Source organism: Octopus bimaculoides, chromosome 2 (assembly GCF_046866305.1).
Source record: "Octopus bimaculoides isolate indiv1 chromosome 2, ASM4686630v1, whole genome shotgun sequence".
NCBI classification, from domain to species: domain Eukaryota; kingdom Metazoa; phylum Mollusca; class Cephalopoda; order Octopoda; family Octopodidae; genus Octopus; species Octopus bimaculoides.
Window position 1 is genome coordinate 90,674,310 of NC_142929.1, and position 15,451 is coordinate 90,689,760.

At 37.6% G+C, this 15,451-nt stretch overlaps 1 protein-coding gene across 1 annotated transcript in view; it reads right to left on the reverse strand.

Moving 5' to 3' along the window:
• Positions 1-6,082: 6,082 nt before the first annotated feature.
• Positions 6,083-15,451, reverse strand: part of LOC106874439 (putative aminopeptidase W07G4.4) — a 47,168-nt gene continuing 37,799 nt past the window's right edge. Inside the window, exons 15-16 of the mRNA XM_089347148.1 lie at positions 11,286-11,417; positions 6,083-6,356 (exon numbers count right to left, since the gene is read on the reverse strand). Of these exons, the coding sequence (XP_089203274.1) occupies positions 6,222-6,356; positions 11,286-11,417 (267 nt within the window). The 3' untranslated portion in view covers positions 6,083-6,221. The remainder of the gene's footprint in view (positions 6,357-11,285; positions 11,418-15,451) is intronic.

Below are 15,451 nucleotides of genomic sequence, written 5' to 3' on the forward strand. Positions count from 1 at the left end.
AACTAAGTATTTTCCAGATTTAATCTTTATGCTCTCCAACACTATTGACTTTTCACCAATACATCAAGCTGTTCCTGAAAAAAGGAAACAGAGAAATCATCAAATTTATCCCAAATACCCTGTAATAGTCTTGAAGATTAAACATCATTTAACATCTACATTTCCACTCTTGTATGAGTCAGACAGAATTTGTTGAGGCAGGTTTTCGACAGTCAGATGCCCTTCTTGCTGCCAACACTTCCCCATGGCCAGAAACGAACAAAATCACTTATAATATGGTGATGCTTGTCTACAATCATGATATCGAGGTAAAGGTACACACAAACACACACATTATATATATAGAGAAAAAAACTACAATTATTGAGTTCATCCATGAAAATTCACAATCACATATACAAAACTTTAATAAGTAAATACACTAAAAAGATCTATAATAAAAATCAAAATTTTCAAGTGACTTAATTCTAATAAACGCTAAGTTAATAGTATAACGTTTAAAATTTTAGTTTAAACTAAAGCTTCGATTAGATAAGTATTGCATTTATTTTCAGTAATATTGTTAAATGTTTTTCCTTTATTTATTGGTAAAATAAGTATTTTTATATAAATTCATTTGATATTTATTGTTAGTTGATATATATACATTCATTTTATTATTATTATTATTGTATTTTGACGCAAAGATTAGCTAAATTTTTGAATAGAATTAATTTTCGATCGATTTATTTTGAAGCGATTTGATTTTTATTTGATTTTCTATTTGAAAATGTGGTTATGAAACACATGTAGTTGCTTTAATATTTATTACTTTGTACTTTTTTGATTTTTATTATTTTTTTTAGTGTATTTACTTATTAAATTTTTCTATATGTGATTGTGGCATTTCATGGATGAATTCAATGATTGTGGTTTTTTTCTCTAAATTATATATTTATATATTATATATTGTGAAATTTAATTTAATTTTAATTTTGATAAATTAAATTAAATTGAATTTTTCAGTGTAAATTTGGATTTTTATCCCTAATATTATTATCATAATTATATATATATATATATATATATATATATATATATAGAGAGAGAGAGAGAGAGAGAGAGAGAGAGAGAGAAAGAGAGAAAGAGAGGAGGAAAGAGAGAATTGAAGCAGTATTAATACCAAAAGGTAAAATATTCACCACTTAAAAGTGTATGTTGCATTAAAACACACAAATACTACGATATTTACCAAGCGAGGAAAACTTTCATATAGATTTTCAGTGCATAAAAGTACATCATAGCTATCACCAGTGGCAGACAGTCACTATTATTTCCACTGCCAGGATTACTAGACCATGTGATTTCAGCCTCTTTTAGTCATATACACACTCATGCACACAATCATTGGCACACCTAGTCAAAAATGGGTTTTTATTGAATTTCTCACAAAAATTAGTGTCTACACAATTGTTTAAAGAACACCAAACAAAAAATAAATTTCCAAAACTATCTTTAATGAGTAAAACAAAAATAAAGTAATTTGATGGTTCAAAATTATTGGCACTTCTACAAAATTTAATAATTAAAAATCAATACTGTCTCCTTTATGCTTAATAACTTCCTTCAAGCTATGAGGATAATTTTCAATTAATTTCAAGTACAGACCAGAAGGAATTTTAGCCTATTCTTCAATCACATATTCTTCTAGTTGCTTCATATTAGATGAATTTCTTGCTTTCACTCTTTCCTTTAGCCCCCACCATAAATTTTCTGTCAGGTTTAAGTCAAGACTTTGAGCCAGCCATGAAAATACATCTATCATATTTTCTTTCAACCAATTTTGGATTAGAAGTGAAGTAAGCTTAGGATCATTGTCCAGCATGAAGGTCCAAAAGCATCCTAATCCCAGTTGCTTCACTGATGACTTCAGGCTTTCATTCAAAACATTGAGATAATTCTCTTTTTACTTCATTCCTTCAATTCGAATTTCTATTGACCAAATCTACTCACAAGGCTTTGGTCAGTACAGGGTTATAGAAGACACTTGCTCAAAATGATACACAATAGGAATGAACCTGAAACTTGCATAGTTGGAAATGGAACTCCTTAACCATATTGCGGCACTCCATTGGTTATGAAGACGAGAGTTCCAGTTGATCTGATCAACAGAACAACCTGCTCATGAAATTAACATGCAAGTGGCTGAGCACTCCACAGACACATATACCTTTAATGTAGTTCTCAGGGAGATTCAGCATGACACAGATTGTGACAAGGCTGGCCTTTTGAAATACAGGTACAACAGAAACAGGAAGAAAGAGTGAGAGAAAGTTGTAGTGAATGAGTACAGCAGGGTTTGTCACCACCCACTGCCAAATCCTCGTGGAACTTTAGATGTTTTCGCTCAATAAACACAATGCCCGATCTGAGAATCAAAACTGCAATCCTATGACTGTGAGTCCACTGCTCTAACCACTGGACCATTGCGCCTCCACCCATAACCATATAGCTATACCTGCACCTATGAAGAATAAAACCAAATAGTGCTAACTTTTTAATCCAGTATACTAAGTTTTTGCCAATGCAACACACACAAATGTGTCCACAACCTACATCATGGTTTCAAATTTTGGCATAAGGCCAGCAGTTTTTACGGATGGGAGTAAATCGATTATATTGACCCCAGTGTTTAACTGGTACTTACTTTATCAGCCCTGAAAAGGATGAAAGGTAAAGTCAACCTTGGCACAATTTGAACTCAGAACATAAAAGACAGACAAAATGCTGCTAAGCATTTTGCCCAGTGTACTAACGATTCTGCCAGCCTGCCGCCTTAGTCCACACCTACATCATGAGAGTTCAACTTGTAACAAACATTGTTTTGTATAATCAGAAACAATTGAAATCTTATTTACATTTTGACGGATATTTGTCCTCATCTGGTTTGTTGTTAGCACAATGTTTTGGCATATATATCCTCCAGCCTTCATCAGGTGTCTTGGGGAAATTTCAAACCTGGGTTCTCATTCCTAAGCTGTTTTTCAACGTCATTATTATTATTATTATCATTATTATTATTACTCAGGTCACTGCCCATGGGCATATGGTGTAGTGGTTAAGAGCATGGGCTACTAACCCCAAGATTCCGAGTTCAATTCCAGGCAGTGACCTGAATAATAATAATAATAACAACATCAAAAAATACCTTATGAATGAGAACCCAGGTTCAAAATTTCCCCAAGACACCTAATGAAGGCTTGGAGGGTATATCAGCTGAAACGTGGTAACAACAAACAAGATGAGGACAAATATCCGTCAAATGTAAATAATGTACATAATTCCTCATCTCTTAAATATAGAACTGTATTAATTGAAATCTTATTACAAACTTTACCTTTTACATGGACAGGAACACAAACATCCATGCACGAGTTAACAAATGGCAAAAGATTCAACTTGAAGTTGAAAAGAGTGACTAATCTGACATAAATCAGTTTAAAACTCAGCAGTTTCTTTATATCATTGCTGATGATGTGATACATCTATGAGTGTGTAAAACAAATATGTGTATATGTATATAGCCACAGCTGTGGCTGTGTGGTAAGAAGCTTGCTTCCCAACCACAGGATTCTGGGTTCAGTCCCACTCTGTGGCACCTTCAGCGAGCGTCTTCTACTATAACCTCAGACCGACCAAAGCTTTGTAAGTGGATTTGGTAGATGGAAACTGAAAGAAGCCCATCATATATTTGTGTGTCTGTTTGTCCCCCTACCATCGCTTGACAACCAATGTTGGTGTGTTTACATCCTCATAACTTAGCAGTTCAGCAAAAGAGATCAATAAAATAAGTACCAAGCTTACAAAGAATAAGTCCTGGGGTAGATTTGTTGGACTAAAGGCAGTGCTCCAGCATGGTCACTGTCTAATGACTGAAACAAGTAAAAGAATAAAAGAGTAAAAGAATGTATGTCATCATCATCATTGTTTAATGTCTGCTTTCCATGCTAGCATCGGTTGGATGATTTGACTGAGGACTGGCAAACCAGATGGCTGGCTGCACCAGGCTCCAATCTGATCTGGCAGAGTTTCTACAGCTGGATGCCCTTGCTAACGTCAACCACTCCGAGAGTGTAGTAGGTGCTTTTTACGTGCCACCGGCACAGGGGCCAGTCAGGCGGTACTGGCAACAGCCACTCTGAAGTAGTGTTTTTTATGTGCCACCTGCACAGGAGCCAGTCCAGTGACACTGGCAACGACCTCGCTCGAATATTTTTTCACATGCCACCAGCACAAGTGCCAGTAAGGCGACGCTGGTAACAATCACGCTTAAATGGTGCTTTTTACGTGCCACCGGCATAGAAGCCAGTCAGCTGCTCTGGCAGCGATCACGCTCGGATGGTGCTCTTAGCGCTCCACTGGCATGGGCACCAGTCATCAGATTTGCAAATTTGATTTGCTTTCAATTTCACTTGCCTAAACAGGTCTTCGCAAGCAGAGTTTAGTGTCCAATGAAGGAAAGGTATGCATAAGTGGGCTGGCTACATCCCTGGCATTGGCCACGGGTTATGGTCTCACTTGGCTTGCTGGGTCTTCTCACGCACTGCATATTTCCAAAGGTCTTGGTCACTAGTCATTGCCTCAGTGAGGCCTAATGTTCGAAGGTTGTGCTTCACCTCCTCATCCCAAGTCTTCCTGGGTCTACCGCTTCCACAGGTTCCCTCAACTGCTAGGGTGTGGCACTTTTTCACACAGCTATCCTCATCCATTCTTGCCACATAACCATACCAGCACAATCGTCTCTCTTGCACACCACATCTGATGCTTCTTAGGTCCAACTTTTCTCTCAAGGTACTTACACTCTGTCGAGTATGCACACTGACATTACACATCCATCGGAGCATACTGGCTTCATTCCTTGCGAGCTTACGCATGTCCTCAGCAGTCACGGCCCATGTTTCACTGTGATGTAGCATGACTGTTCATACACATGCGTCATATAGTCTGCCTTTTACTCTGAGTGAGAGGCCCTTTGTCACCAGCAGAGGTAAGGGCTGTCTAAACTTTGCCCAGGCTATTCTTGTGCATAATACACAATCTGCAGAGACCATACCAAAGCTGACATTGGAGCTTGATGCCACCTGAAGTAGGTCAGATTCAGTCCAACCATCCAACCCATGCTAGCATGGAAAGAAAAGATGTTAAATGATGATGATGTGTGTACATAATATGCACACATACAACATCCCAAACAGAAGTGCTAACATTTAAAAGAGGTTAACTGACTGCTGTTATCCAAGTTCAACATCACCCCATAGGAAAAAGATTTACCTGTAATAGACTGGTGTCCTATCAAAGAAGGGTTGTGTGGGGTTTCAACTATTCATTGCCATACAAGCACATGAAGGACAGAATGACTGCAGAAGCTAAGGAGCTAATAGGTGGTTAGAATAAGAAATATACAATCAAAATTACTCCAACAGTAGGTGCAGGAATGGTTGTGTGGTTAAGAAACTTGATTACTCAGACAAATATCTACAACTTAGTGACTAAATTAGTAACAAATATCAACAACTTAGTAACTAAATTTGGTAGATGGAAACTAAGAGCCCATTGTTGAGTTTGTGTGTATATCCACAGGCACAGGTGTGGCTGTGTGGTAAGATGCTTGTTTTCCAACCACATAGTCCCGGGTTCAGTCCCACTGTGTGGCACCATAACCTTAGGTAGATTTGGTAGATAGAAACTGAAAGAAAGCTATTGTGTATGTGTGTGTGTGTGTGTGTGTGTGTGTGTGTGTGTGTTTTCCTCCCACCGCTTGGCAACTAGTGTTAGTGTGTTTATGTACCTGTAACTTAGCAGTTCAACAAAAGAAACTGATAGAATAAGTACCAGGCTTTACACACACAAAAAAAAATTAATACTAGGGCCAATTTGTTTGACTAAAAATTCTTCAAGGTGGTAGCCCAGCATGGCCGCAGTCTAATGACTGGAACAAGTAAAAAGATAAAAGATAAGCATGTAAAATTTGAGAGTAATAAGTAAAAGAAAGGAAAAATATCTTCAAAACTTTTTATAAAAGAGAGAGAGACAGAGACAAAGAAATTTTGAATAGTGATCTTTATTATTCTTAAGATTTCAAATAGGAATGAAAAAATAGATTGAGAAAAATAATCCTATTAGAATTAATACAAAGAAATCAAATATTTCTCTATCGTATTTCATTTTGTTCTGGAATGATTTCAGATACGAGGGAGAATGTAATGACTGGATAGTGCCAAAACAGGAGCTCCAGTTGGAACACCAGGAAATGGTCCACTTGAACCAGCAACATCAATGTGGGAGTAAGGAATTGGAATGTTGGAATCAATACCATGCTGAAAAGAAAAAAAGAGAAGAAAACAGATATCAGTTCCGTTTCAAATGGCACAAGTTGTTATCAGTTTTCACTGGATTAAACATATGCAACGAAATATAGAGATATTACACAAACACACACAAATACATACATACATACATACATACATACATACATACATACAAATGCACACACAAATACATATATACATACAAATGCATACATACATACATACATACATACAAATACATACATACACATATACATGTATACATACATACAAATGCACACATACACAAATACATACATACATACATACAAATGCACACACACAAATATATATACACATACAAATGCACACATAAATACATACACACAAATGCACACATAAACACACAAATACATACAAACAAATGCACATATACACACAAACGCACATATACACACAAATACATACAAATGCACATACACACACACAAATGTACATATACACACACACATATGCACGTACACATGCAAAAATGCACACACACACACACATGCACACATACATACACACACACGCATACATACACATACATACACACATACATACACATGCACACACACACGTGCATACATACACATGCACACACCTGCATACATACAAATGCACACATACACACACACATAAACACACATACATATGCATGCACACACACAAGCATACATACACATGCACACACGCATGCATACACATGCACACACACGCATACATACACACATGCACACACTAACATATGTGCATGCATACACACACATGCGCATACATACACATGCACATAAATGCACATGCACACACACACACATACATACATAAGCACAAACAAGCAAACATACAAATGGATGTAGACATACATACAAATGCACACACACACACATAGATACAAATGCACACACACACACGCATACATACACATGCACACATACAAATTCACATACATGCATACATACAAATCCATATAACACATACATACAAATGCACATACACACATACACATACATACAAATGCACACACACACACACAACATACAAACGCACATACACACACACACGCATACATACAAATGCACGTAAATACACATACGAATGCACACACATGCATACAAATGCACACACTTACATACAAATGCACACATGTACAAATGTATGTGCAGACATATATATACATACAAATGCACATGCATACATATATACATATAAATGCACATGCACACATATATACATACATACATACAAATGCGCATGCATAGATACATACAAATGCACATACACACATACATACAACTGCACATATGCTTGTTGATATAAGGTCCACCTGACTGGCTACCATGTCAGTGGCACCTAAAAGGCACTATCTGAACCTGGCCGATGCTAGGAACCCCTGACTGGCTCCCGTGCCGGTGACACATAAAAAGCACTATTCGAACATGATTGATGTTAGGCCTGCCTGACTGGTTCCTGTGCTAGCGGCACATAAAAAGCACCCACTACACTCTCGGAGTGGTTGGCATTAGGAAGGGCATCCGACTGTAGAAACATTGCCAGATCAGATTGGAGTCTAGTGCAGCCACTGACTCTCCAGACTTCAGTCAAACCATCCAACCCATGCCAGCATGGAAAACAGACATTAAACAATGATGAAATGCAAATACGCACACACACACACACACACACACACACATATATATACATACACATACATAAATATTAATGCACATACACATATATATACATACGAAAGCACATACAGATGCACATACCTGATGGTATCAATTAAATTCACTCCTGTTAAAAATACTGGCATTGTATCTCAAGTATTAAATAGAATAAAAGCTAAACAGAGGTCATGGACTGCTTAGTTTTTAAGAAACAGGACAACCAAACAAGAGATCACTACTTCAAATCCTATCACTGGCATTGCATTGCTATTGCATCCAATAGCTCAAGCCATCTAGCAGAAAATAGAGGTACCACAGAATAGGAACCTGCTGCTCCAATGTATAATAATACTGTAAAATTGACAGTGGTTCATTAATTAGTACACAGTACTGAGTTCAACTCCACAAGTTCTTTATAGCAAGTAGGAAAAGACTACCCAGCAGATTACCAAAATATACTATATGAAAATGTGAAAGGACAAACTACATAAAGCTGACCTAGAGCTTTTACAATACTAGATTAGGAGTTAACTGGTTCTGAGTTCTGGGTTCCTGCCTTATTTGACAGGATAACATCCATACAGATCTTTGTTTTGTTTTTTAATTCATAAACATCATCATTATTATTATCAAGGGGTCAATAAGTTAAGTACCAGTTGAACACTGGGGTCAATCTTATGTCTTTATTGCCCACAAGGGGCTAAACATAGATGGAACAAGGACAGACACAGGGATAAAGTTGATTACATCGACCTCAGTGCACAACTGGTACTTAATTTATCGACCCCGAAAGGATGAAAGGCAAAGTCGACCTCGGCGGAATTTGAACTCAGAACGTAACGGCAGACGAAATACTGCAAAGCATTTCGCCTGGCGTACTAACGTTTCTGCCAGCCCCTCCCCCGAAATTGCTGACCTTGTGCCTATAAGAGAAAGGATTGTTATTATTATTATTATTATTATTATTATTATTATTATTATTATTAACAAGGTGACAAACTGGCAGAATCATGAAAACAGAGGACAAAATGCCTTGCAGTATTTCTTCAGGATCTTTACATTCAGAATTCAAATTCTGCTGAGGTCACCTTTCCCTTACATCCCTCCAGAATCAAAATAAAGTACCAATCAAATACTGGGATTTGTGATATCTACGAGGGGGTACCCAAAAGAAACCAGAATTTTGCAATATTTTATTCACTCAGTTTTACATGTTTACACTTTTATCACCTCCAAAATATTCTCTATTTGAAGCAATGCATTGGTCCACACACATTTCCCACTGTTCAAAGCAGTCTTGGAACTCTAGCAAAGTGATGCCTTTTAACACCTCCATCATTTTTTCTCCTCTTCCACATCTGCAAAATGTTTTCCTTTAAGGATTTTTCCCATTCGGGGTAACAGAGAGCAAGATCGACTTCCAACTGTTCACAACATGCATTCAGTCATGACTGCTTTTGATTGTTCATGAGCAAGCACAAATTTTGCTGCATCTCTTTTCATTGGCAATTCCTCAATCAAAATTCATTGGGAGGAGTTCCAGGACACACCAGTCATATCAACAAGTTCATCAATTGCTCAACAGTCCTCTAAGATCAGTTCACGAATTTTCATAATGTTTTCATTCATTCGGAGGATCGCTGGTAGCACTGAACAAGGCTGGTCTTCAAGCGACAAGTGATCATTCTTAAAGCATGAAACCCACTCGTAAACTTGTGTTTTACTCATGGCAGCATCTTTGTAAGCCGTTTGAAGCATGACAACTGTTTCAGCCACTGTTTTCCCCAGCAGAAAACAGAATTCCACAGAAGCAAGCTGTTCCCTCATTTCAGCCACCACAAAAATTGACAAACAGGGGAGAACTGCAAACAAAGATGCACTACATGGCAGTACAACTCCACTCATGGACACCGCTGGTTGGCAGACTGATGCCTGAGGGTTGCATCAAGTGACTTCTAGCAGCAGAAGCCTGAACTACAACAGGCTCGTCCCACAGAGAACATTTCTGGTAGCTTTTGGGTACCTCCTCATAAATACCCTGCCCATCAAAATTGCTGGTGTATACCTAAATGAGAATCCAATATTTTGCGGGGGTATGAGTCGATCTCTAAGCACAAAAAGCCTTTCAACTTTCTATCCAAATTGGTTTTTGAACCCAATATTATCATGTTATTATTTATAGCTTGATTTGTGCTTCAAAATCCACTATTCCAAAAGAGAATTATTTCACATTCTCTAAGTTTATTAACTTTTACAGCAACAACTCTTATTATTCTCATTTTTATTTTTACCACTTTGAAAGAAAGCTACAAATTTCAAGTATTGAAAGCCAATTTCAAAACACTGAGCTTTATGCAGGAGACAACTAAGGACAGAGATATCTGGTGCTGTACTGAAGAAGACCTGTCCACCACAGTAGAATTGATACTGGTGCTGGTGCCACATAAAAAGCACTCATGCTGGGACCATATAGAAAACACCCACTACACTCTGTGAAGCGGTTTGCATTAGGAAAAGCATCCACCGTCAAACACAAGCTAGCATAGAAAACAGACATTAAATGATGGTGATGGTGATGATGAGACTGAATAACATTGTTGCCCATCATTGAAAATTGTAGTAGTAACAAACAGATATAATTAAACTAATTGGCTTTATGATAATTGTAACTATTTTACAGCAAAAGTATTGAAAGTATGCAGGCTCCTTGGGGCTGCAGATGACAAGCCATCACAGAGAAAATCATTAAACAAAACAAAAGGATATGTTTTTAAGTAACTAAGTGGATTAAGGTCTATTATATTTATAAACTATTATAATGATGGTTTCTAATTTTGGCAGAACAGCCAAAATTTGTAGGTGAACTATATAATCAATGGAATCCAAGACTGACCTTCATAAAATTTGAACTCATAACCTAGATTAATGGAAGTAAATAGAATTAAAGAGGAAGGATGAATGGATGGACTGACAGTCAGACACACAAAAAGGCAGGCAGACAGACAGAGAGGTAGAAATACAGACAGTTACAGATAAATAGCCTCAATAATATATATAGTCACAAATAAACTGACAAAACAAAAACAGCAGTAAATAAAGAAACAAAGAAATTTAAGCCACTGCCAATTATTTCAGACTTAAAGTGATAATTAAGAAAACAGCTTAATTTCTTTGTAGTAAAAAAAAAAAAAAAACATGAAATAAATTTGAACTGGCAAGATGTTCAATATTATTGATGTTAACTTACTTTGTCCATTCCTGATGCTAAAATAAGGAATGCAGCTGGTGTCTGGTGACCTCTTGGTGTCTGAGAAGATGGTAAATTGTTACACTGAAGAACATCTTCATATTCAGATTTACCGGCATGGAAGTTATAATCCTGGTAATGGAAACAAATGAAATATAGCATCAAGATTTTTTTTTTTTTTTTTTTTTTTTCATTTGTTGGGTCTGGAAGAGGGGTAGTACCCATGGCCATCAGTTTCTCCCCATATAGTAGTGAGACTGAAATCATTACCCCCTTTTTTTTTTAACCATAGGCTATGTGGTAAGAAGTTGCTTCCCAACCACATGGTTCTGGGTTCAGTCCCACTGTGCAGCAACTTAGGCAAGTGTCTTCTATTATAGCTTCAGGCCAACCAAAGCCATAAGAATGGATTTGAAAACTGAAAGAAGCTTGTCATATATAATGTGGTTGGCATTTGGAAGGGCATCCAGCTATACAAACCAGGCTAAAGCTGACCTCGCCTGTGCAAGCGCCACATAAAAAGCATTCAGCCTACTCTGCTGGGTGGTTGGTGTCAGGAAAGGCATCCAGCCATAAAAACCATGCCAGAATAGACACAGAAGCAAGGCGCAAGCCCCTGCCTGGCCAGCTCCTGTCAAACCGTACAATCCATACCAGCATGGAAGGAGGACATTAAACGATGATTATATATATAATCAGTAAATCATAAATTTGAAAAAGCAGGGGTTATCCCATAGTCCAGCCATAACTATCTATCTGTAAATAATTTCCTAGGTGTTACTTTAGATCTGGGCTCTGGAGCATACAGGCCCTATCATAAGCCAAACGAGAAGCTGTCTTATATTAACACAGCCTCCTGCCACCCACTAGAATCGTCAAGAACCTAGTGAAGGGTGTAAGAAAAAGGATCTTGAATCTATCATCTAGCCAAAATATCTTCAACATCACTACCCACTACTGCAACGAGGCACTGGCATCGAGTCGGTTTAAGGACTGCATCTCCTGCATGCCAGGCCCTAGGACCCAGAAAAGGAAGTGCTGCAAAAACATTGTTTGGTTTGCCCCACCCTTCTTACTTAACATCAAGACTTGTGTGAGAAGGATTTTCCTTAGATTAATAGATAAGCATTTTACACACACACATCGACATACAGGCATTTATTTAACAGGCACAACCTAAGAGTCTCCTTTAGTTGTGCATCTAACATAAAAAGCATTTTAACAAGCACCCACAAAACAAGGGAGAAGGCTGATGAGAGGCTGAAGGAGTCGTCTATGAAGCTACAGTGTCACCTAGATCTGGTATCTGCATTACCAGCAATGTACCATCCAACAGCAACAATAGCAGATTAACTAGTTCTTACACCAGTATAACCACCACAGCCAGAGACGATGACTAGTCTGGGACCAATGACACAGAGAAGGTAATCGATGACAGCAGCACCACCACCACAGACGATGATGGAACAATTATCATCAACACCCATGAAGAGACTGGCCTCACACCATGTTACCACCATCCACACCCACACTTAATACCAGCAGCATCATTGCCAACTATATGACCAGAAATGATAACCACGGAGATAAAACTGCTGGATCATTGCATCATAACAACATCAGCAATAGTCTTATCAACAGCATCACCACACCCAGAGACTACCAGAGATATACTAGGAGTGCAAATATAGTCACCTCCCAAGTTTCTAAATATATCGAATCAGCCAGTACATCTTTCATATGACACTTCTGCAACCACCAGTCATCCTTCAGAGTACCAGAAAGACGTTTTGTTACATCCCTAGCCAGCCATATGTGGCACCTCATGTGATATCAGGTGGAAAATAATAGAACATCCAGGCTCATATATTAATGGGAGTGGCCGTTGCAAAATTTGCATTGTGGAGAGAACCAAAATTCTTAAGGACTGTGCTAAACCTGGTTGCATTAAATAGTTGCAAAGAAATTTTCTCTAAATATGTCCGTTTCAGGCACTACCTACTGGAAAACTGGATCTCTCAATTTGCTGGTTAGGCTATTAAGAGTCTGTAAAGAACTTTTATCCTCTCCTCCAGGGGTGATAACTCGTCCTCTTTAACGTTTTAAATCTCATTATCCTAGCGTTTTGTCATGTCTGCAAGATAGAAAGTTAAATTTTGTCTTTGTATAGAGTCTGATGAGCTGCCCACAAGGCTGTGGCTTTCGTGGACGTGAAACCATTGGTAACTATGACCAGAACTTAACTCTGTGTGTGTGTGTGTGTGTGTGTGTGTGTGTGTGCGTGTGTCTTTCTGCCAGTGTTTGTCACACCGCCACTACTTGACAACTGGTGTTGGTGTGTTTGCATCCCCATAACTTAGCAGTTCGATAAAAGAGACCCACAGAATAAGTACTACGCTTAAAAAATAAGTACTGGGGCCTGGTTCATTCGACTAAAAATTCAAAACGGTGCCCCAGCATGGCTGCAATCTAATGACTGAAACAAGTAAAAGATAAAAGATATATTTCTACTGAAATATTCTTGTTTTCAAATAATTTTTAAAACAAGGAAAACGTTCATAAAATTATTTTGTCATTATTAAAATGATATTTGGAACAAAATCACATGAAATTTTGATGAAAGATTTTAATTTAGATAACTTTAGTATTTCATCATTTAGATAGGGATGATCAATAACTACTTGCCAATATAATAGACTAAACCCCTCAACAAAATTTCTAACAAGGTGTTTATCTTATAAACCATTATTATTATTATTAATAAGGTGGCAAGCTGGTAGATTTGTTAGCATGATGGATGAAATACTTTGCGGTATTTTGCCCGTTGCTACATCCCAAGTTCAGCAGAGGTCGACTTTGTTCTTCATCCTTTCAGAGTTGATAAAGTACCAGTTGCATACTGGGGTCAATCTAATCGACTGGCCCTCTCCCCCGAAAATTTCTGGGTTTGTGCCTAGAGTAGAAAAGATTATCATCATTATTATTAATAAGGCGGCAAGCTAGCAGAATTGTTAGCCTGCTGGACAAAATGATTTGCGGTATTTTGCCTGTTGCTACATTCCGAGTTCAAATTCTGCAGAGGTCAACTTTGCTTTTCATCCTTTCAGGGTCAATGAATTAAGTACCAGTGAAACATCGGGATCAATGTAATCAACTATCCCCCTCCTCTAAAATTTCAAGCCTTGTGCCTTTAGTAGAAAGAATGATCAATTACTAATTATGATTATCATTACTAAGGAGACAAGCTACTAGAATTGTTAGCACGTTAGGCAAAATGCTTAGGGGCATTTCATCTGTCTTCACATTCTGAGTTCAACTTTGCCTTTCATCCTTTCAGGGTTAATAAAATAAGTACCAGTTGAACACTGGGGTCAATGATATCGACTTACCCCTTCCCCAAACTTTCAGACCTTGTACCAAAATTTGAAACCATTATTATTATAGGTGGTGGACTGGCAAAATCATTAGTCACACAAAATGGTTAGTGGTATTTCTTCCTGATCTTTATATTCTAAGTTCTAATACCATTGAAATTAATTTTGCCTTTCAATCCACCAAGATTGGTAAAACAAAATACCATTCTATCACTGGAGTCAATGGTAACAACTTGTCTTCAAAACTGTTGTCCTTGTGCCTAAATCAGAAGCATTATTCAGTCTCAGGAAATTAAAAGTTCTCATAAGTCTTGCAGATTTTCTCAGATGGCAGGTCTATCCCCTTCAAAAGATAAGTCTGTAAACCACTGAATATAATAGGAGGGGGTTTGTTGGTACTCTCTGCAGACTGACATTCAAGGTCACCAATCCAAGCAAATAAAATACTCTAAAATTATATACTCTTCCCATTATTTAGCAGTGAGCTGGATCCAATTCATGGTACCAATTGATGGCTGTACTTTTGAACATGGAACTTGCAGCTTGTAGTTCTTAACAGAAAGGCACATGCAAGAGGATGCATTTTGTATCTTTTGAATTAAGTATTTTATACAATGTGCCTTGATTACATTAGGAACAGGTACTAGAATTTCAGAGTAAGTTCTGATGCTTCAGAATCCAAAAAGATAAATATTGTGCCCATGATCCCCAAGGGATTAATGAAAATATTAGAGCAACAAAGTTAACTAAACAAAATACACTGATGTTTATTTTGCTGACAGAACAACCTTT